This window comes from Dendrobates tinctorius, unplaced genomic scaffold, assembly GCF_039654945.1.
Source record: "Dendrobates tinctorius isolate UK_male_01 unplaced genomic scaffold, ASM3965494v1 ptg000018l, whole genome shotgun sequence".
Lineage (NCBI taxonomy): Eukaryota > Metazoa > Chordata > Amphibia > Anura > Dendrobatidae > Dendrobates > Dendrobates tinctorius.
Window position 1 is genome coordinate 17,060,925 of NW_027361686.1, and position 25,131 is coordinate 17,086,055.

General features: G+C 44.4%; 1 protein-coding gene across 1 annotated transcript in view; it reads right to left on the reverse strand.

Moving 5' to 3' along the window:
• Nucleotides 1-25,131, reverse strand: part of LOC141082513 (lysyl oxidase homolog 2-like) — a 57,354-nt gene that overhangs the window by 14,921 nt on the left and 17,302 nt on the right. The window contains exons 2-4 of the mRNA XM_073566420.1: nucleotides 24,158-24,297; nucleotides 22,042-22,347; nucleotides 21,682-21,767 (exon numbers count right to left, since the gene is read on the reverse strand). Coding sequence (XP_073422521.1) covers nucleotides 21,682-21,767; nucleotides 22,042-22,347; nucleotides 24,158-24,203 — 438 coding nt within the window. The 5' untranslated portion in view covers nucleotides 24,204-24,297. The remainder of the gene's footprint in view (nucleotides 1-21,681; nucleotides 21,768-22,041; nucleotides 22,348-24,157; nucleotides 24,298-25,131) is intronic.

Below are 25,131 nucleotides of genomic sequence, written 5' to 3' on the forward strand. Positions count from 1 at the left end.
CACCACATCAGTGCCCTTTTCGGTCAGATCAGTCAGTGGTTTAACAATATCAGAAAAATTACTTATAAATTCACGGTAGAAATTAGCAAAACCCAAAAACTTCTGGAGAGCCTTCAAAGAAGTGGGCTGAACCCAATCATAAATGACCTGTACCTTGGCCGGGTCCATTTCAATAGTAGATGGGGACAAAATGAATCCCAAAAATGAAATCCTCTGTACACCAAAGAGACACTTCGATCCCTTAACATACAGAGAATTTTCCCTCAAAATCCGGAACACAGTCCGGACATGTTCCACATGAGAATCCCAATCACTGGAAAAGATCTAAATATCATCCAGATAAATGATCAAAAACTTATCCACAAAGTCCTGGAAAATATCGTTCATAAAAGATTGGAAGACATAAGGGGCATTAGTGAGCCCAAAAGGCATCACCAGGTACTCAAAATGTCCCTCCGGGGTATTAAACACTCTCTTCCATTCATCCCCGTGCTTGATGCAAATAAGATTATACACCCTCCTGAGGTCAAGTTTGGTAAACCAACAGGTACTTTTAACTTTGGAAAATAAATCAGAAATCAGGGGTAATGGGTACTGATATTTAACAGTGATTTTGTTAAGGGAACGATAGTCAATACATGGCCTTAATGAGCCATCTTTCTTGGCCACAAAAAAAACCCAGCACCAAAAGGTGAAGAGGATGGTCTAATATGACCCTTCTCCAACGACTCCTTGATAAAAGATCGCATAGCATCATGTTCGGGTACCGATAAGTTGAAAAGCCGACCCTTGGGAAATTTACACCCGTGCATTAACTCAATTGTACAGTCATAACTCCTATGAGGAGGCAAAGACGCAGACTTAGTCTCACTAAATGCATCAGAAAAATCAGCCAAATAGTCAGGAATATCATGAGACTGGGGAGAGGTGGAGAAAACAGGAGTGTCACTAAGAACACATTGACAACCCCAACTCACCACAGACAGAGATTTCCAGTCCAAAACAGGATTATGAGTTTGCAACCAAGGAAAACCCAGAACAATAGTACAGTCATATGTTAAAGTTTGGGCACCCCTATTAATGTTAACCTTTTTTCTTTATAACAATTTTGTTTTTTGCAACAGCTATTTCAGTTTCATATATCTAATAACTGATGGACTCAGTTATATTTCTGGATTCAAATGAGGTTTATTGTACTAACAGAAAATGTGCAATCTGCATTTAAACAAAATTTGACCGGTGCAAAACTATGGGCACCCTTACCATTTTCTTGAGTTGAACACTCCTAACTACTTTTTACTGACTTCCTGAAGCACTAAATTGGTTTTGTAACCTCATTGAGCTTTGAACTTCATAGCCAGGTGTATCAAATCATGAGAAAAGGTATTTAAGGTGGCCACTTGCAAGTAGTTCTCCTATTTGATTCTCCTATGAAGAGTGGCATCATGGGCTCCTCAAAACAACTCTCAAGTGATCTGAAAACAAAGATTATTCAACATAGCTTTTCAGGGGAAGGATACAAAAAGTTGTCTCAGAGATTTAACCTGTCAGTTTCCACTGTGAGGAACATAGTAAGGAAATGGAAGAACACAGGTACAGTTCTTGTTAAGCCCAGAAGTGGCAGGCCAAGAAAAATATCAGAAAGGCAGAGAAGAAGAATGGTGAGAACAGTCAAGGACAATCCACAGACCACCTCCAAAGACCTGCAGCATCATCTTGCTGCAGATGGTGTCACTGTGCATCGGTCAACAATACAGCGCACTTTGCACAAGGAGAAGCTGTATGGAAGAGTGATGAGAAAGAAGCCGTTTCTGCAAGCACGCCACAAACAGAGTTGCCTGAGTTATGCAAAAGCACATTTGGACAAGCCAGTTACATTTTGGAAGAAGGTCCTGTGGACTGATGAAACAAAGATTGAGTTGTTTGGTCATACAAAAAGGCGTTATGCATGGAGGCTAAAAAACACAGCATTCCAAGAAAAACACTTGCTACCCACAGTAAAATTTGGTGGAGGTTCCATCATGCTTTGGGGCTGTGTGGCCAATGCTGGCACCGGGAATCTTGTTAAAGTTGAGGGTCTCATGGATTCAACTCAGTATCAGCAGATTCTTGACAATAATGTGCAAGAATCAGTGACGAAGTTGAAGTTACGCAGGGGATGAATATTTCAGCAAGACAATGATCCAAAACACCGCTCCAAATCTACTCAGGCATTCATGCAGAGGAACAATTACAAGGTTCTGGAATGGCCATCCCAGTCCCCAGACCTGAATATCATTGAACATCTGTGGGATGATTTGAAGCGGGCTGTCCATGCTCGGCGACCATCAAACTTAACTGAACTGGAATTGTTTTGTAAACAGGAATGGTCACAAATACCTTCATCCAGGATCCAGGAACTCATTAATAGTTACAGGAAGCGACTAGAGGCTGTTATTTTTGCAAAAGGAGGATCTACGAAATATTAATGTCACTTTTATGTTGAGGTGCCCATACTTTTGCACCGGTCAAATTTTGTTTAAATGCAGATTGCATATTTTCTGTTAGTACAACAAACCTCATTTGAATCCAGAAATATAACTGAGTCCATCAGGTATTAGATATATGAAACTGAAATAGCTGTTGCAAAAACCAAAATTGTTATAAAGAAAAAAGGTAAACATTAATAGGGGTGCCCAAACTTTAACATATGACTGTATCATGCAAATTGTGCAACACCAAAAATTTACAATTCTCTTGCTGGTCCGTGGCGACCCGCATTATCACCTGGGTCCAAAACTGGGGTTTATTCTCCGCCAAAGGAGTAGCATCAATACCCCCTTAGAGGAAAATGTAGACAAGGAGCAGATCAAGGTAATTGCCAAAAGGAACTTAGGCTGTACACTACCCACCGCAAATGTGTGAGCAAAACGCTTTTCTTGTTTAGGGCAGACAGAAATAGCATGAGAGGCGTCTCCACAGAAAAAACACAACTTATTACGCCTTCTAAACTCCTGACGTTGCACCCTAGACAAAATCCTATCACATTGCATGGGTTCAGAAGTTCGTTCGAAAAGCGGCAACGCCTCTCGTGTAGTTTTATGTTCACGTAAACGCCGATCAATTTGAATGGCCAATGACATAGAGTCGTCAAGACCAGAGGGGACAGGAAATCCCACAATAACATCTTTTACGGTTTCTGCCAAACCCTTCAAAAAGAGAGCTGCTAGGGCATCGTCATTCCATTTAGTAAGGACCGCCCACTTTTGGAATTTTTGACAATATATCTCTGCAGAATCCTGTCCCTGGTTCAATGCCAATAAGGTTTTCTCAGCTTGATCAATAGCATTAGGTTCATCATACAACAACCCCAGGGCTTGAAAAAACGCGTCCACGTTAGCCAGAATAGAATCTCCAGGTGTCAAAGAAAAGGCCCAATCCTGGGGATTGCCACGCAGCAGGCAGATGACAATTTTAACCTGCTGCACAGAGCTCCCTGATGAGTTAGGTTTCAAAGCAAAAAATAATTTACAATTATTCTTAAAATTCAAAAATTTAGACCGATCCAAAGAAAACACATCAGAAGTAGGGATTTTTGGCTCAACAGCAGATGATTGAGCGAGATAGGCAGAAAATCCCCGCACTTCAGCAGCGAGCTGCTCAACACGATCAGACAATTGCTTAGTTTCCATTTAGACAAAAAATATCCTCCTACGGCCCCAGAAAAAAAAAGGAAAAAATATACAAAAAAAATATTCTGACACTTTTTTTTTTTTTTTTAATTCTTTCCTTCTTTAGAGTCCCCTAGAGTCTACAGTAAGGCTGGTGATTCTGTTATGAATGGGTCACCGAATGGTCAACCAGAGAGGTTGGTAACTAAGCAGATTGCAGACCCCTGATCCTATCCACACAACTAGCAGTAGCCGTGGAGCATACCTACGATGCCCTAGATGCCTCAGCACAGCCGGAGAACTAACTCAGCCTAAAGCAAGAAAGGTGAAATCTAAACTGCCCCGGAGCAGACCCCAAAAGAATAGATAACCCCCAAACATATATTGTCGGTGAGACAAGATGCAAACACAAACGCAGGCAGAAAAATAGACTGAGCAAATGATGGGGCCCAAACTAACTAGACAGGACAGGAAAGGACAGACACTGTCTGCAATCACGCAAAAACCCTGAAAAATCCAACACGTCTGATGCACAAAAAACAATGAAGTCACATGACTTCGCCCCCACTATATCAGCACTCTGGTATATACTGAAAGCAAAGCAAAAAGAGACCAATATAACAGGGGACAGAACAAACTGACACAAGCAGTAACATATGGGCGGTGATCCAGCGCAGCCCCAGCAGGAGCAAGCTGACCCACACAAAGCAGAGATAGACAAAACCAGCTCAAATGCAAAAAGATTAGCAAATGAACCACTTAGCTGAACCATGCAGGGACAGAGCAGGAGACATCAGGCATAAGACCTCAGAAGGCACAGGAAGAAAATCACCAGCTGAAGGAAGTCAGCTGTCTTAAATGCACCAGTCAGAAACCCCAGCTCTCCAATCATCAACATCATTACCAGGTGGCAAGCCTCTGTCAATCAGACCAGCTCCACTACCTCATAATTCACAACAGCTCAGCTCAGGCAAGGAGGGCATTAATCAGAGGGAGCACAGAGAACAAAGGTAACCCTGGAGGAGCTGTAGCATTTCCAAGCAGAGACTGGAGTATCTGTCCATACGACCACAATAAGACGTACACTCCATCGAAGGGGTCTTTATGGAAGAGTGGGCTCATTTTGACACTCTCCAAATGCATGAAGGAAGGTGTTGTGATCAGATTAGACCAAAATTGAACTTTTTGGCCTCCAAAGTATACGTTATGTTTAGCGCCAAAGCAACACCGCTCATCACCCCAAGAACACCATCCACACAGTGGAACATGGTGATGGCAGCATCAAGTTGTGGGGATTTTTTCAGCTGCAGGGATAAAGAAAATGGTCCAAGTCAAGGGGAAGATGGATGGTGCGAAATACAGGGGATATTCTTGAGCAAAACCTGTTTCAGTCTGTAGGTGATTTGAGACTGGGACAGAAGTTCACCTTCCAACAAGACAATGACCCAAAGCATACTGATAAAGCAACACTAGAGTGGGTTAAGGGGAAACATGTAAATGTTTTAGAGTGGCCAAGTCAAAACTCAGACCTTAACCCCTTAACGACCGCCGATACGCCTTTTAACGGCGGTAGTTAAGGGTTAATTCACGGCGCTGTGATTTAAGTGAATAGCGCCCCCCAGTGTCGGATTTTCTCCGGGGTCTCGGCTGCCAGGGGTAGCCGAGACCCCAGAGAACATGAATCGGTCGGTTTTTACCGACCTCGCTTTTGCGATCGCCGTTATTAACCCTATAACGGCGACCGCAAAAAAAAGCTGTGATTTTACATTTAATTTCTCTTCCCTCTGATGTGATCGCACATCAGAGGAGACAGAAATAGGGTCCCCGATCCCCCCTGTACCTCTCCGTGGCCCTCCGTCCCCTCCCGGTGGTCCCACGTCCCGCCGGCGTCCTCCGATGGGCGCCGCCATCTTGAAAATGGCGGGTGCATGCGCAGTGCGCCCGCCGGGAATCTGTCGGCTCCGGCTGGCAGATGCCATTCATTATTTTGATCACTCAGGGCTCAGGTTAGGGCTAGGGTTAGAATTAGGGTTAGGGCGAACTAGGATTAGGGTTAGAATTAGGATAAGGGATTAGGGTTGGGATTAGGGTTAGGGTTGGGATTAGGGTTAGGGGTGTGATGGGGTTAGGGTTGGAGCAAGAATTGAGGGGTTTCCACTATTTACCAACTTTGGGGGTCTAAAAATTGGGGTCTAAAAAAATCTCTTTTGTGGAAATAAAAAAGACTTTTTATTTTCACGGCTCTGCGTTTATAAACTTTTGTGACGCGCTTGGGGGTTGAAAGTGCTCACCACACATCTAGATAAGTTCCTTAGGGAGTCTAATTTCCAAAATGGGGTCACTTGTGGGGGTTTCCACTGTTTAGGCTCATCAGGGGAACTGCAAACGCAACATGATGCCCGCAGACCATTCCATCAAAGTCTGCATTCCAAAATGGCACTCCTTCCCTTCCGAGCTCTCCCATGCGCCCAAACAGTGGTTCCCCCCCACATATGGGGTATCGGCGTACTCAGGACAAATCGCACAACAACTGTGCGGGTATGATTTCTCCTGTTACCCTTGTAAAAATAAAAATTTGGGGGCGAAAAGATCATTTTTGTGGAAAAAAAATGGATTTTTTATTTTCACGGCTCTACGTTATAAACTTCTGTGAAGCACTTGAAGGTTCAAAGCGCTCACCAAACATCTAGATAAGTTCCTTAATGGGTCTAGTTTCCAAAATGGGGTCACTTGTTGGGGGTTTCCACTGTTTAGGCCCATCAGGGGCTCTGCAAACGCAACATGATGCCCACAGACCATTCCATCAAAGTCTGCATTCCAAAATGGTACTCCTTCCCTTCCAAGCTCTCCCATGCGCCCAAACAGTGGTTCCCCCCCACATATGGGGTATCAGCGTACTCAGGACAAATCGCACAACAGCTGTGCAGGTATGATTTCTCCTGTTACCCTTGTAAAAATAAAAATTTTGTGCTGAAGAAGGCCTGAATTGTGAGGATGATTCATACCCCACACCATTAGAAGATCCATAATCAGTGCCAGAAGAAGATCAGTAAGCAGCGCTAGTAAAAGATCCATAAGCAGTGCCAGTAGAAGATTAGTAAGCAGTGCCATTAGAAGATCAGTCATCACTGCCAGTAGAAGATCAGATTCAAAAAGGGCTCTAAAAGTGAACCTGGAAATTATAGGCCAGGGTGTATAACCTTAATTGTTTGTAAAATATTTGAAGGGATTTCTGAGGGATGTTATTCTGGATTATGTCAATGAGAATAACTGTTTAACTCAATATCAGCAAGGGTTTATGAGAAATCGCTCCTGTCAAACCAATCTAATCAGTTTTTATGAAGAGGTAAGCTATAGACTGGACCAAGGTGAGTAATTGGACGTGGTATATCTTGATTTTTCCAAAGCGTTTGATACCGTGCCACACAAGAGGTTGGTACGCAAAATGAGAATGCTGGGTCTGGGGGAAAATGTGTGTAAATGGGTAAGTAACTGGCTTAGTGATAGAAAGCAGAGGGTTGTTATAAATGGTATATTCTCTAACTGGGTCGCTGTGACCAGTGGGGTACCACAGGGGTCGGTGTTAGGATCTATTCTCTTCTACATATTTATTAACCATCTGGTAGAAGATTTACACAGTAAAATATCGATATTTGCAGATGATACAAAACTATGTAAAGCAGTCAATACAAGAGAAGATAGTATTCTGCTACAGATGGATCTGGATAAGTTGGGAACTTGGGCCGAAAGGTGGCAGATGCAGTTTAACAATGATAAATGTAAGGTTATACACATGGGAAGAAGGAATCAATATCACCATTACACACTGAACGGGAAACAACCGGGTAAATCTGACATGGAGAAGGACTTCGGGTTCCTAGTTAATGATAAACTTACCTGGAGCAGCCAGTGCCAGGCAGTGGCTGCCAAGGCAAGCAGGATCATGGGGTGCATTAAAAGAGGTCTGGATACTGTGGTGTAGTAATCACTGTGTCCGCTAGGGGGCGCTGTGTGGAGGTTCCAGGAGAAAGGATGAATGGCAGAATATTGAATGGCCGTTAGGTATCTCAAAGTGGGTAGCTTTGAGATGGAGACTTATAGGTGTGATCAGCAAGGTCTTTGCTGAGATGCTGATTTAATATGAAAGGGAGAAGTCTTCAGGTAACTAGAGAGTTGGGCGGGCCAGTTACCTACAAACCCACCCAGGGGGTGTGTTTAAAGCACGGTTGAAAAGAGTGTGAAAATGCCTGAAGGACCTGTGATGAGGTCAGAGTCATGTGACCCAGTGGGCGTGGCTATGAACGATATAATGTGGCCAGGGTGAGTCACAAGGGGTGAATGCAAGGACCTGGTTGGTCCAGTGTGGAAGGTCCTGCAGAGATGGAGCTTCCTGCCTGACAGGACGTATGGATGCTGTGAGCAATGGCGATGTGTGCCTGAGAGTTCACTGGAGGGAATGAACGTGTGCGGGATGCTGAAGCCGCATGAGGAGCCCTGACGTGATAACCTCAAACAATGTGGAGGGCACCGCTGTGTGGGATCACCAGTTACATGCTGAAGAACTGCATCATAGACCAGAAAAAAGAGGCATGTAAATTAAAGGGATCACCAGTAGAGTATATTTAGATACAAAGTTATTAAACCTTTTATTGAAACATCCAAAACAAACAACACGCAGTGCAAATATAAAAACAATTAAAACCGCACAAATGCGTTCATTTTACATACCCAGAAAGGGTAAAAACCTCTGCACAGACCCCACATAATTCATATATACTGCAAATGAAAAAAAAAATTTTTCAAAACAACAGTTATGATAATGCACTCAATGTCGAATGAAAAAAGAGCCCATACACAACACCTAACACCTAATACGGTTATATATGCAAAATAACTAATGGATCTAACAAAGAACTAGAACCTACATGCATACAGGTAAAATAATGCATATGTCCTTGATGAAAGAATGCCCATGGCATATATAAGGTGCACAAACCAAGGTATATGAGTGGAAGTTGATGAAAATGGTGTACTGCTGCTGCAATGAAGGCAAGCAGAAGATCTAGGGGCCCAGTAACAAATAGCCCCCAGCATACAACCTGTTAGAGGCACAATGACGCTTGCATGAGGAGACTAGGTCCAGCAAACGGTGTAGGTGGAATAAAGAGGGGTGAGGCAGAGGCACAAGAAACGCCCGACGCATTACGCCAGAACAGCTGGCTTCATCAGGAGCAGTGACATGTTGTAAGTGGATGGTGTATAAATACCCAAATCATAAACTCACAGCTCGGGAACAGGTGTGGATCAGAGGAGTCGTGCGGGGCCCAGACACAGAGCGGTGCTCGCACGCCGGAAGTGGAGTACCCGGCTTGCGCAGCCGCAGTGGACCGGGATAAGGTACAATTGATGGTGTACAAAGATGGCGTCAAAAGGACCCCATTGCGCATGCTCGAAACAGCGCAGCTTCCGGGGACATACTGCTGTGAAAATAAAGGGCATAATGCGTCGCCCGCATCATATCAAGGAGTGGAGGCCATGATAGTGTAGACACAGAAAAGGGCAAACTCAAATAATACAACTAAGACAGTGTGGTGATCAAAGTATGTACAACGCATGCGCTAAGAAGGCTCCTTGCCCAAGAACACAATTCTGTTCTAGTACCAATAGACACAGTGATCCGCCCATATGTATGGCAAGAAAAGGGTAGAGTGAATAACTGTATCATCACAGCAAAACCCCATGTGCGCCCTGGAGTGGTACAAACATAATGTAAAGCAAGTGGCACATAGTATACAAAGTAGATAGCAACTTCATAATATCATCATTTATCAGATGGCTAGAACCCTGTCCTGTGCATATTTGACAGACCAACAGGACTATTCTTAATTTTTAAAAAACCATGTTTTTTTGTGCAGATCGAATGCAATTCATCTGCAAGGAGCCCTGACGTGGGTGAGATAATTGTGAGGCTAAGAGAGCCTGCGTACTGGATGCTGATAACCAGAGTGAAGCACTATAATGGACGCTATGCAGATGTTATGAAGTTATGTTGCTTCTATGGTTTATGATGGTGAATAAACAGCAAGGACTGTTATGATTTGTTGGAAAATCAGTGCCGGATCTGGTTTTGTTCGCTGCCTAGCGAGAATCCCCTACTTAGATGACAGCGCTACCTCACAATACACATGATGAGAGCATTATACTGCCTCTGTACAAATCCCTGGTTAGACCGCACATGGAGTACTGTGTACAGTTTTGGGCACTGGTGCTCAGGAAGGATAAAATGGAACTAGAGCGAGTACAAAGGAGGGTAAAAAAATTAATAAAGGGGATGGGGGAGCTACAATACCCAGATAGATTAGCGAAATTAGGATTATTTAGTCTAGAAAAAAGACGACAGAGGGGCGATCTAATAACCATGTATAAGTATACAGTTAGGTCCATATATATTTGGACAGAGACAACATTTTTCTAATTTTGGTTCTAGACATTATCACAATGAATTTTAAACAAAACAATTCAGATGCAGTTGAAGTTCAGACTTTCAGCTTTCATTTGAGGGTATCCACATTAAAATTGGATGAAGGGTTTAGGAGTTTCAGCTCCTTAACATGTGCCACCCTGTTTTTAAAGGGACCAAAAGTAATTGGACAATTGACTCCAAGGCTATTTCATGGACAGGTGTGGGCAATCCCTTCGTTATGTCATTCTCAATTAAGCAGATAAAAGGCCTGGAGTTGATTTGAGGTGTGGTGCTTGCATTTGGAAGGTTTTGCTGTGAAGGAAACATGCGGTCATAGGAGCTCTCCATGCAGGTGAAACAAGCCATCCTTAAGCTGCAAAAACAGAAAAAACCCATCCGAGAAATTGCAGGAGTGGCAAAATCTACAGTTTGGTGCATCCTGAGAAAGAAAGAAAGCACTGATGAACTCATCAATGCAAAAAGACCTGGGCGCCCACGGAAGACAACAGTGGTGGATGATCGCAGAATAATCTCCATGGTGAAGAGAAACCCCTTCACAACAGCCAACCAAGTGAACAACACTCTCCAGGAGGTAGGCATATCAATATCCAAATCTACCATAAAGAGAAGACTGCATGAAAGTAAACACAGAGGGTTCACTGCACGGTGCAAGCCACTCATAAGCATCAAGAATAAAAAGGCTAGACTGGACTTTGCTAAAAAACATCTAAAAAAGTCAGCACAGTTCTGGAAGAACATTCTTTGGACAGATGAAACCAAGATCAACCTCTACCAGAATGGTGGAAAGAGAAAAGTATGGCGAAGGCGTGGTACAGCTCATGATCCAAAGCATACCACATCATCTGTAAAACACAGCGGAGGCAGTGTGGTGGCTTGGGCATGCATGGCTGCCAGTGGCACTGGGTCATTAGTGTTTATTGATGATGTGACACAGGACAGAAGCAGCCGCATGAATTCTGAGGTATTCAGAGACATACTGTGTGCTCAGATCCAGCCAAATGCAGCCAAACTGATTGGTCGTCGTTTCATACTACAGATGGACAATGACCCAAAACATAAATCCAAAGCAACCCAGGCGTTTATTAAAGCAAACAAGTGGAATATTCTTGAATGGCTAAGTCAGTCACCTGATCTCAACCCAATTGAGCATGCATTTCACTTGTTAAAGACTAAACTTCAGACAGAAAGGCCCACAAACAAACAGCAACTGAAAACCACCGCAGTGAAGGCCCGGCAGAGCATCAAAAAGAAGGAAACACAGCGTCTGGTGATGTCCATGAGTTCAAGACTTCAGGCAGTCATTGCCAACAAAGGGTTTTCAACCAAGTACTAGAAATGAACATTTTATTTACAATTATTTAATCTGTCCAATTACATTTGGTCCCTTTAAAAACAGGGTGGCACATGTTAAGGAGCTGAAACTCCTAAACCCTTCATCCAATTTTAATGTGGATACCCTCAAAAGAAAGCTGAAAGTCTGAACTTCAACTGCATCTGAATTGTTTTGTTTAAAATTCATTGTGGTAATGTCTAGAACCAAAATCAGAAAAATGTTGTCTCTGTCCAAATATATATGGACCTAACTGTATAAAGGGGCAATACAAAAATCTCTCCGAGGATCTGTTTATACCAAGGAAGGTGACGGTCACAAGGGGGCATTCTCTGCGTCTGGAGGAGTGAAGGTTTTTCCACCAACATAGAAGAGGATTCTTTACTGTTAGGGCAGTGAGAATCTGAAATTCCTTGCCTGAGGAGGCGGTGATGGAGAACTCAGTCGAGGGGTTCAAGAGAGGCCTGGATGTCTTCCTGGGGCGTAACAATATTGTATCTTACAGTTATTAGGTTCTTTAGAAGGACGTAGATCTAAGGATTTATTCTGATGGAATATAGGCTAAACTGGATGGACAAATGTCTTATTTAGACCTTGCTAACTATGTTACTATGTTAGTAAGCAGTGCTAGTAGAAGATCTGTAAGGAGTGCCAGTATAAGATCAGTAAGCAGAGCCAATAAAAGATCCGTAAGTAGTGTCAGCCAAAGATCAATAAGCAGCCCCAATAGAAGATCAGTAAAAAGTGCCATTCGAAGATCAGTAAGCAGGGCCAGTGGTAGATCAGTAAGCAGTGCCAGTAGAAACTCCGCTCATGTGGGCCATTATTTCCAGCGTAGATGTACTGTACACAGTGTGGGTTGGGTTCATGCTTCAGGGAATGGTGACTGCCAGTGCATCAAGTACACTGAATACCCAGTGACTTGCATATCTATGACTTGCGGACTACCGGGAGATTTCGGTGACCCCACTAGGGCCAGTGTAACGATCAGAGGTGTTCATAGAAACTACAACGGGGACGGGCCCAGTGGTGATAGTAGCACCCGTGAAGTTGAGACATAAAGGCATTATTCAGATGCCTCCTATGGGGGGGCACATGTGCGGGTCAGGCACGTGTCTCCCTGCAGCATAAGTATCACTGCAGCAAAAGTATCATGAAGATGCAGTTATTACTACGGCAGTAAGTCAAGGCAGGAGTCAGGACCCCACACTATGTATCTGTGTCTTTTGGGTATGTCTGCTGAGTAAGCACTTCTTATTACTTGTATCTAGCTTTTCTATTAACCCTCCTACTCCTTCACCATGTTTACATATGCCCTCACAGTGTTTGCTCCTTTAATCCTCACTCTCCTTCGCTATCCCCAAACCCCAGCACCCTCTAAACTAACAATCATCTCCCCTTCCCTCTTTCCTCCCCACCTGACCTCCTCTGCTGAACTGCTCCTCAACCTAAAATCTGTCCTAATGAAACCTAAAACAAGCTGCCCACTCTCCTACTCCCATCTGCTCTCCCTTTCTCTGCTTCTCCTCACTGCTGGCGACATATCTCCCAATCCTGGACCCTCACAGCTCATAACCCCCATTACTACCACTTCGTACCGCCCCCTATCTAATAAGAACTACCGCAATCTTTCCAACTTAAAACCCGTGCCATTGACACCCAACCCCCCGCTCCCTCTCTCTGGAGCACTTTGGAATGCCCACTCCATCTGCAATAAGCTTCATGTGATTCATGACCTCATTCTCTCTCGCAATCTTGCCTTTCTCGGCCTTACAGAAACATGGCTGACACCCTCTGACACCGCCTCCCCTGCTGCGCTGTGTTACGGCGGCCTCCACATCACCCACACTCCTCGCCCTGGCAACAGACACAGTGGAGGAGTAGGTCTTCTCCTTTCTTCCAACTGCACCTTTAACCCAATCCCACCTCTTCCCTCCCTAATCCTCCCCTCTTTTGAAGTCCACTCTGTCCGCATCTCCTCTCCCTCCAACCTCCAAGTGGCCGCATATACCGACCTCCAGGCCCGACCACTGCCTTCATTGACCAATTCTCTACCTGGCTTCTTCACTTTCTTTCAACTGACATGCCCACTATCATTACGGGTGACTTCAACATCCCCACTGATACCCTTCAGTGAGCAGCCTCCAAACTCCTGTCCCTTACGTCATCCTTTGGACTTACTCAGTGGTCCTCCTCAGTCACCCACACAGACACACATTAGACCTGGTCTTCACCCGCCTCTGCTCTCTTTCTAACTTCACCACCTCCCCTCTCCCTCTATCCGACCACCATCTACTCACTTTCTCATCCCTGTCCTCCTCTCCTGGCACCCATGTCCAGCAACATGCGCACCCCTGCAGAAACCTTGCACACCTAGACACCCACGCGCTCTCTGACTCTATTCTACCACTGGCATCCATATCCTCACTCCAAGACACACAGTGCCACTGCTTTCTACAGTGCCACTCTCGCATCAGCTATTGACACGGTCGTCCATGGCAGAATGCGACGTACCAACAGACAACCCTGGCACAATAACATCACTAAAAAGCTCCGGCAAGTGTCCAGGGCTGCAGAGCGGCTTTGGAAGAAAAATTTGCAAGATGACTTCACTGCATTCAAACAGGCAACACTTGCTTTCAAACCTGCCCTCACCTCTGCTAAACAGGCCTTCTTCACAACCCTCGTATCTTCCCTATCCTACATTCCCAAACAGTTATTCAAAACTTTCAACTCCCTCCTCCGCCCACCACTGCCCCCTCCAGCCTCCCTCATCCCTGCTGAGGACTTTGCCACACACTTCAAAAATAAGATCGCCCAAACAAGGCAAGTCTTCATTGTTCAATCACCACAACCCCTTTGTATACCAGACCAATGCCCAAACCCCATAACCTCCCTCTCCAACATCACTGAAGGGGAGCTTAATTGCCTCTTCTCCAAATCGCACCTCACAACCTGTGCACTTGACCCCATCCCATCCCACCTCCTCCCCAACCTCACCACCACACTTATCCCATCCCTAACTCACCTCTTCAACCTATCGCTAACGTCTGGTACCTTCCCTTCTGCTTTCAAACACGCCGCAATCACGCCTATCCTTAAAAAGCCAACCCTCAACCCAACCGCTATGCCCAGCTATCGCCCAATATCACTGCTCCCATTTGCTTCCAAACTCCTGGAGCTGCACGTCCACGCTGAACTTTCCTCCCACCTCTCATCTAACTTGCTCTTTGACAATCTACAATCTGGTTTCCGCCCCCATCACTCCCCTGAGGCAGCCCTGACCAAAATTACTAACGACCTACTTACAGCCAAAGCAAACGGACAATACTCTATACTCCTCCTTCTAGACCTGTCCTCTGCATTTGACGCAGTTGACCACTGCCTCCTACTTCAGATCCTCTCCTCCTTTGGCATCAAAGACCTCGCCCTATCCTGGATCTCCTCATACCTTTCAAACCGCACATTCAGCGTCTCCCATTCCCACACTACCTCCTCATCCCACCCTCTCTGTGTTGGAGTCCCCCAAGGCTCTGTTCTAGGACCTCTACTCTTCTCAATCTATACACTTGGCCTGAGGCAACTCATAAAGTCCCATGGATTTCAGTACCACCTTTATGCTGACGACACTCGGATCTACCTCTCTGGCCCAGACGTCACCTCTCTGCTGTCCAGAATCCCAGAGTGTCTATCAGCCATTTCCTCCTTCTTCTCCTCTCGCTTCCTCAAGCTCAATGTGGACAAATCTGAACTCATCATCTTTCCTCCATCTCACAAATCTTCCTTACCTGACCTATCTATCACAATTAATGACATCACGCTCTCCCCAGTACCTGAAGTCCGCTGCCTCAGAGTAACCCTTGACTCTGCCCTGTCCTTCAAACCACACATCCAAACTCTTTCTACCTCCGGTCGCATCCAGCTCAAAAATATTTCCATAATCCGTCCCTTCCTCAACCCTCAATCTACTAAAATGCTTGTGCACGCCCTCATCATCTCCCACCTCGACTACTACAACATCCTGTTCTGTGGTCTCCCTGCTAACACCCTTGCACCTCTCCAGTCCATCCTTAACTCTGCTGCCCGACTAATTCATCTCTCTCCTCGCTACTCCTCTGCTTCTCCACTCTGCAAATCTCTTCACTGGCTTTCCTTCCCTCAGTGTATCAAGTTCAAATTACTAATACTGACCTACAAGGCCATCTATAACCTGTGTCCTGCCTATGTCTCTGAACTAATCTCCCGATACCTTCCCTCACGTAATCTCCGGTCATCTCAAGACCTCCTTCTCTCCTCCACACTTTTTCGCTCCTCACCCAACCGCCTACAAGACTACTCCCGAATAGCCCCATCCTCTGGAATTCTTTGCCCCAACATGTCCGACTATCAACCACATTCGGATCCTTCAGACAGAACCTGAAAACCCAACTCTTCAAGAAAGCCTACAGCCTGCAATGATTCCACTACCTACTCACCACTACCGGAGATATCACCTCAACCAACACCGGAACTGCTCCAACCCACCAACCTACTGTCTCCTTCCCCACCATCCTGTAGCATGTAAGCCCGAAAGGGCAGTGTCCTCTCCCCTCTGTTTCAGTCTGTCATTGTAAGTTTGTTTACTGTAAGTGATATCTGTAATTTGTATGTAACCCCTTCTTACAGTATGTACAGCACCATGGAATCAATGGTGCTATATAAATAAATAATAATAATTAACAGTCGTTTAACTGCTCGATATCAAGGATGGTGTATGTAATAGAACGTTGCATAGATATTGTATTTAGTTGCATTCCTGTACCATAATATACTGTATTGACCCTGTTACTCACCATGTAGTGCTTACTTGTGTATATAGATATATACTTATAGATAGATTTTCTTTTTTGTGTTAGCTAAATAAATAGTGTCGGTTAAGTACCACTGCCTCCCCATTGTCTGCGCTGTTGCATTCAATAACCTGCTTACATTTGGCGTAGTCAGTAGGATGCAACACTTAAGCGCCAGGGGGATTCTTCCCCTTGGAGCTATGCTCAGCAACATACCAAAATTTATGGGTGACAATTTAATGAAGTGGGACTGGATTGACCGTCTAAATTATGTTACGTATGCACCCTATGACACCTGCCTTATAGGCAGAGATAGTCCTGCTGACTTTGGATATAGAGGCCCGACGGGTGGTCCTGTTCATTCAACCAAAAGACCGTGATACTGTAGATGAGGTAATCAAGATTCTGGAGGAGATGAACAGCGACCTGACTGATTTAGATAATTTGCATATTTGCCTGTTCCGTTTGGTCCAGAGAGAGGGAGAGATGCTAACTCAATATGTGAATGCTCTGCAGGAAGTAATGGCTCACATTACTAAAAAAGCTGAAGGTTAATATAGAGGACTAGGTTCCATGAGTGAAGTATTAAGAGTCCAACTGGTAGCGGGCTTAAGAGATACTTACCTGAGACAGGCCCTGAAGTAACGTCTGCTACAGAATCTCAACATGAGCTTCCTGGAGCTCGAAGTAGAAGCCATAGTCTGGAAATAAAAGGCTCAGACGTTGTCTGTTATGGTCCGAAGCCTGGAAATAACCATATCAAGGGCGCGAAATGCTGAATCAAACTGGACCCGTGAATTGCAGCAGGAAATGCAAGAAATCAGAGGAAAGCTACGGAGTATAAGAAAAACCCCTGCTGGATACCTCCTGGAGAACAGTGATACAGGCCTAAGTGCCCACCAGACAAGCACAGAATTGAATGTGGGACTTTTGAAGGAATGAGACACATTTCAAGGAGTTGCCTCATGGGAGACAGTCAGCAGCGACTGGCTGGTAAACCAACACGCCCTGCGGTCAGTGAGCACACCTCGGGGCTAGATGCCACCAGACAGAAAACTGAAGACTCCAACTATGCAGTTTCTGAGAGTCCCACTATGTGGGCAGAGTTAAATGAACAGAGGATTTGTTTCTTAATGGATACCTGATCCCAGTTGATCACAATGCCAAAAGTATGTTTCAGTACTTTCCAAATGTCACCCATTCCAAGGGGGGCTGGATTATACAACTAATGGCAGCCAGCCAGCTACCCATCCCAGTAGTCACGGTGATATGCATAGAGATACGGTTCTGCTGGCAAAACTTGGAAAGACGGGGATCGGTCTTGTGAAAGGTCCTGTTTGGGGTGGACCCATCGTGACTTTGGAAAAGAATGTCCCGAAGTAAGTAGGAGAATTTCTGGTGAACAGCCATCAGGGGAACAACTGGATGAGGACAACATGACAGATCCCCAGTGGAAGGGCATTCTAACAGCTGATTCAGACTAGTCAAATCCAGAGGTTGCCAGGCATCTCTAAACCCCTGGGAAAAGTGGTGGTACCCCCTGCTACTTTGCCAGTCTCTTCGAAGGAGTGGATGTGCAAATAGAACCCCAGGAAATGGGGAAAGTAGACAGTTTTTATTCTCTATGGGACTATTCGAGTTCAATTGGATACTGTGCAGGTTAACTAATGCCCCAGAGAGGTTCCAGTGGTTGATGGAGAAAATGCCTTGGAGACTTAAATTTTAAGGAGATGCTAATATACCTGGATGACATCATCATATATTTCCCTACTTTTGAGGAGCATCTTGCTAGACTTTGGCTGGTGCTGGAGCAGCTTCAGAAGTATGGACTGAAACTAAAGCCCGGAAGTGTAAACTGTTCCAAAAGAAATCAAGTACTTGGGGCATACGGTCTCCAGTGAAGGTGTGTGCCCGACAAAGGAGAAAGTAGCTGCCTTTCAGAAGTGACCTACACCCACACCGCTTAGAGAGATAAGGGCATTCCTGGGCCTGTCAGTATATTATAGAAGATTTATCAAGGATTTTGCAAAGACTGCAGCACCACTATATGAGATACTAAGGGAAATGGCAGGAGGTTCCATGAGTTGACCGAGTCAAGTGGGGGCTGAGAAAAGAAAAGGCCTTTCAGGCATTGAAGCTCGCATTGACAAATGCCCCTGTTACGTGTTACGGAACCACTCAGCACCCAGAATATGTTGTGCAGTTATATGTATGTATAATAGGTTTCATGGGAGATGCATGTCCCTAATGCATCAGCCCACAGGCTGCGCCCAGCCGCCCCCCTCCCCCCACCTTTGTAATTCCCACAGTAAATATCGGCAGGCTCCGGCCACCTGCGGCTATTGTAATGTATGTCTGGCCTGCCGCTTTTCTATTGGCCTGCCCTCTGTATCTGTGTGATATATTCTGTGTCCTGTGAGTAAAGTGTTGTCAGACTGGAAATACATGGAGAAGCAGTGATCTTTTATATGCGCCCATGTAACCAAGGATTTCCAGCCAGCGTCCTTCATTCAGACTGAAAGAGGTACCCGAGATTGGAAGACCCTGTTACAGCCCCTATCCTGGCTTAAGCTGACTTCTCTCAACCCTTTGTGTTATACCTGGATGGAAGTCTCTATGGGCTAGGGGCAGTGCTGGCCCAGGTCCTAGAAGGACAAGAACGGGTGGTTGCCTACTCTAGTAGATTCCTACAGGATACAGAGAGAAATCCTAAGAGCTATAGCTCATTTATACTAGAATTGTTGGCTTTGCCATGACCAAAAATTTGCTGAGTATATGTCGAGGTCTGAAGCCCACTTGCTCATTTAAAAAAACTGGGAGCATTGGAACAATGGGGAGTCGCAAGGATGTCCAAGTATCGTTTTAAGATAGACCATTCAGCAAAGGCCGAAAACACCCACACTGACAAACACTACAGAGTGACCCATGAACGACCAACCCAGGATGTGGACAGAGTTGAAGGTGATCTTCCTCCCCACCATCAATGAAGGAGAGCTCACTCATCTCCTCTCCAAACTGCACCTCACCACTTGTGCACTTGACCGCATCCATTCCCACCTCCTCCCCAACCTCACCACCACGCTTACCCCAGCCCTAACACATCTTTTTCAACCTATCGCTAACAACTGGTACCTTTCCTTTTGCTTTTAAACATGCCAACATACTAATTGGTCTCCCTCTTACCAAACTCTCCCCCCTCCAATCTGTCCTGAATGCTGCAGCTAGGATCATATTCCTCACCAATCATTATACTGATGCCTCTACCGTGTGCCAGTCCTTACACTGGTTACCCATCCACTCCAGAATTCAGTATAAACTTATTACCCTCACCCACAAAGCACTCCATGGCTCAGCACCACCCTACATCTCCTCCCTCATCTCAGCCTACCACCCTACCTGTGCCCTCCGTTCTGCTAATGACCTGATGTTAACATCCTCAATAATCAGAACCTCCCACTCCCGTCTCCAAGACTTTTCACGTGCTGCACCAATTCTTTGGAATGCTCTACCCAGGTTAATATGATTAATCCCCAATCCCCTCAGTTTTTAGCGTGCCCTAAAACGTATTTGTTCAGACTGGCATATCGCCTCGACCCATTAACCTAAATATCCCTGTGTGGCTCATTCAAAAGTTTTTACCATAACCAGGTTCCTCGCATCATGTTCTCACATGCTTTATGCATTTAATAGCCCTCTGTGTCTGTACTTTTACATATTTAGACTGTTAACTGGTTCAAGCAGCAACAAGAACACCCGATTCTTACACTAGGGATGGTCCAAACAATAAAAGCAATTGTTGCCATCCACCTTTCGTGTCTCGCCTTTTTCCTTATAGATTTTAAGCTTGCAAGCAGGGCCCCCGCTCCTCTTGGTATCTGTTTTGACCTATGTGTTTATTGGTATGCTGTAATGTCTATTGTCTGTAGAAGTCCCCTCTATAGTATAGTGCTGCGGAATATGTTGGTGCTATAGAATTAAAATTATTATTATTTATTATTATGCCACGGTCACATTATCCTTATGAAGCCATTCCTCAACCCAACCTCCATGTCCAGCTATCCCCCCATATCGCTGCTCGGTTTCACCTCCAAACTCCTTGAACAGCATGTCCATGTTGAATCTTCCTCCCATCTCTCATCTAGCTCACTCTTTGTCAACCTACAATCCAGCTTCAATCCAGTACAATCCAGTTATTGTGCATCTTGAAACAGCCACACTGCTAGTTTTCAGAGTGTCCAGTATTTCAGCTGATGTTATTTGTGGGTTTTATCTTTGCATCCTGAACAATTTTCCTGGCATTTGTCAGAGGTGAGGATGTTACCTTTAGTAGCCATTCAAAACGATTTGTGTCAACTTCTGTGCATGTTATCAGGCCCAAATCACCAGGGTATGTGAACTTTTGATCAGGGTCATTTGGATGTTTTGGGTTGTCATTATGATTTAAAAAGAGAAAACACAGTAGTTTGACAATAAATGGCTTCACCCAACCACTAACCATGAGTGGAGAAAAAGTTTTGGTGTTATCATATCACATTCTCTGAAAAAAGACCAAGAAAGCAAAAATTCTGCCAGGGTATGTAAACGTTTGAGCACAACTGTATTAAGCATAAATTGAATGCTAATTGCTAAAAGAAAAAAGGTTACTTTAAGTACTTTTCCACTTTTGGCCAAGCTCAGCCGAGCATGCATGTGTTCCCAATGGGCAGAGGGAAATTTGGACTCAGATAATCTACCTTTAGATCAAAGTATCAGGCATTAAAACTCACAATTCTGTCAATCACACATAGTTAGAACATTTAATACATAGGAATTTTGCTTGACATTAATGTAAAGTGCAGGTCTTAATAAAAGAATAATGAGGAAAGTGATTAGAACATAAAAATACTAAGGTGGAGCAAAAAGATTGCAGAAGCCTGACCTACCAATGTGGCTGCTGGACCACAGCCCTGTGAATCTACCTGAAGAGACCTCCAAGAACTCTCTTGATTAGTAGACCTCATGTTGCAGTGTGATGCTGTGCCTGGCAGCGTCTTAAGAGGTGCTGGGGATACTAGCAGATAGTAGGAGGGTCGCAGGGCTCTGGTCTCGAAGTCATAGACTACCCATATGGCCACTGGACCAGGGTCCTGTGAACCTACCTGGAGGGACCCCCAAGGCCTCTCCTCATGAGTAGACCTTATGTTTCAAAGTGATGCTGTACCTGGCTGCGCCTCAAGAGGTGCTGGGGATACTAGCAGGTAGTAGGAGGTTTGCAGGGCTAAGGTCTCAAAGCAATAGACTTACCCATATGGCCACTGAATCAAGGTCCTGCAAAAAAATAGCTCTTACTCTTATATCTGAAGCAGTGTAAAACTGAATTTAGGTTGCAGGAGCAGATGATATACTTACTGCTTTCTCTAATAGAGTATTATTAAGACCTTCCAGGGCAGTATGTGACTGAACAGACAGTTGGACTTGCCATATCTTCTGGAGTCCTTAGAGATAAATTAAATGAAATAAGATGTGTATTATTCTCAGCTGTTGTATCCATCCATGTTCTGACTGTTAATAATGACAATAATTACTTCTAGGCCACAATTGTCACATTGCTCTCTATGTACTCTATGTCCTCACACATGAGCCTCCATTAGTTTGCTCTCATCTTGCAGACTGATATAAATATATTCTGATTGCAGAATGATAACACCATAGAGGAACAGCTTCATCATTCTGGATGACCGGTTCTGCACACCACCCTGTGTTACATACCTGTGCACTTGACTCCAGAATCGGACGTATAAAAGTGGCTGTGTGGCACATTGGTGAAAGGGCAATTTAGGAGATCTTTTTCAACACCAGTACATTGGAAAAGCGTTAGACCACTATATGGAGGACCTTGCCCATATTTTCCATATGTCGATGCTTCAACTGCTGTTCCACAATTCAGCTGTTTGCACACTACATCAGCATCCAGTAAATCCCACATGCCTGCACAGACTGTTCCCCATGCATTGTTATAGAAGATCTCTACACGACCCTCACAAACATTTGGTCCAACCAGGCGCACGGCTGCCTCTGAAAAACACATACATGTATGCAATCTGATACAGTCTGGAAAAGTCTTACATGTGAAACTGCAAAGGAACAAACTCAGGGAACCTGTCAGATGTTTTCACACATAGAGCACTAGGACAGCTGTATACTGTAGGTGCCTTGTCCCCAGTAAGAATAACTTTTTGTAGACATACGATGTATCAGTCAGGAGAAATGATAGGTAATTGGCAAGACAGCTAGAGATGGGCGGACCCCTGGATCTTTGGGTCCGATTCTATAAATAAATAATAATATTAAAAAATAAATGGTGTGTATATTTGATAACCACCTGACAGCTGTGGGCCGCAATCTCAGCTGTCAGTGAAAGTCAAGCTAAAATAGACAGCTGGGGACTGGTATTCTCAGGCTGGTAAGAGGCCATGGATATTGGCCTCCTCAGTCTAAAAATAGCAGTCCGCAGCTGCCCAGAAAAGGCGCCAATTCTGGGGCTTTGCCCGGCTCTTCCCACGTGCCCTGTGGCAGCGGCAAGTGGGGTTCATATTTGTGGTGTTGATGTCTCATTCTCCCGGTGAACTATCTGAGCTCAGATTTTTTCTCCCTGTGCTAGCGGTGATCTCACCAAGGTCACAGCAGTTCTTTGAACAGGCTGGGAACGCAGCCTCAGTGACCTGCGGTAACCTCAATGACGTCACCGCTAGTTACAGAGGCTGGGCTTACAGCAGCTCATTCCTCAGTGGATCTCAACTTGGACAGTTGCATCTTGGCACCATCGAGGTTGAAAACTGTTTATCCCCAGACATGGATTATGGTGTGGGACAGAACGATGAACAGGTGAGGGATTTGATTTTTTTAATTTATTTATTTTTAAAGGAGACCATTGCTTCAGTGGAATGGGCGTTAGGTGAGTATAACTGTTATTTTTAATAAAAATGCAAAAGTGTTTTTTTATTTTAAGTAAAGTACTTTATTCTTGCTGTGTGTTTATTCACAATACAACTATAGGATTAGATTGATGTCACATCATGTCATGAGAATACCAGCTCCTAGCTGTCTGCTTTAGCTTTTCTGGTTGTCAAAAATGTTTTACTTCCCATCACAGTTATGGGCTCACGCTGATATTTGACAGCGTGGGAAGTGAGGTTGTCTGACCGGTGATAATGATTTTACCGCTGACCAGAGTCAGTGTTTGCCGCACAGTCATGTGCATGACAGAGCGAGAAACACCCAGTGTTCGGGGTGCTGAACCGTAACATGGACTTCCTGGTGAAGTCCATGATTGGGGTCTGTGCCTGTGGCAGATGAGAGCAGGATCACACTGAGCACATGTGATAGACGTGACAGAGTCTGGAGACACCATGAAGAACATTCTGCTGCCTGTAACATTCTCCAGCATAACCAGTTTGGAAGTGGGGAGGCATTTTTTTGGAGGGCCGCCCAGCCCTTCATGTACTGGCCAGACATACCTTGACTGCCAATTAGCTACTGGGATGAGATCTTCAGCCCTATTGTGAGACCATATGCAAGTGCACAGGGCCCAGGGTTCCTTCTCTAATGCATAACAATGCAATGCCTCATGTGGCTGAGTGTGTCAGCAATTCCTGCATGACAAAGGCATTGTTGCTATGGACTGGCCTGCTCATTCCCCAGACCTGAGACCAATTAAGCACATCTCGGACATCATGTCTCGTTTCATCCAAAACTCATTGGGGAACCTTAATCTAACACTACACTACCTGTCACTGGAGATATAAAAAATGTGAAACTTACATATGAAAAAAATCTTTTTGCACTCCTTGTCTCCAAGATTTGTAATTGATATGTAAAATCTTACCTATGTTATGCAAAAACATTGCTAATAAAATAGAATCCACAATCATTATGGTTGCTGCTTATTTACAGTTATTCACTTTCTGAAATAGAAATTATAATCTAATGCTCTTCTTCAAATCCTTCTGGTCTTGAAGTGGGGCGCTGAAATTTTAAAGACACAAAATTATATAAAGGATTAGACCTACAAATAGAATGACACCAATAGTCATACTAACACTCTGTATAATGTTCATTGTACCCAGGGTTATCAACTACATATAAAACCTATATCTGCCTCATAAGGTTAAGTTCCCATGATGAGTTATATTATGCTGCACATTTTTCCTAAGTAAAAAACGCAGCATCTTACAGTTCCACCAAATTGTATCGGATTTATAGAACTCTTACTCCCACTGTGCTTCTTTATAAGCTGCATAAACTGAACTGCAGTGCGTATTTGTAATTCACAAGGCTATATTGCCACGGTGAGTATTTGTGAGTTCTTGATGTTGATTTTCTCTACCTATTAAGTAAATTTAGTTCCTTAATAATAATAATAATAATAATAATCTTTATTTATATAGCGCCAACATATTCCGCAGCGCTTTACAGTTGAACAGTTTCAAACACAACAGTCATAAGTAACAACGTTAACAATACAATAATTAAAGCGAAATAAGACGACCCTGCTCGTGGGAGCTTACAATCTACAATGAGGTGGGGGAGATACAAAGCACAGGTTTGTATTTACAATGATGTATTTACAATGATGGTCCAGTCATCTTCAGGGGGTGGGGGTTAGATGGAGATAGTGAATGGGCTACACACACACAAACATAACATGACTTTGATAACTGAATGTGATAGGCCGCTCTGAACAAATGTGTTTTGAGCGAGCGCCTAAAACTATGCAAATTGTGGATGGTCCTAATATCTTGGGGTAGAGCATTCCAGAGAATTGGCGCAGCACGGGAGAAGTCTTGGAGTCGGGAGTGG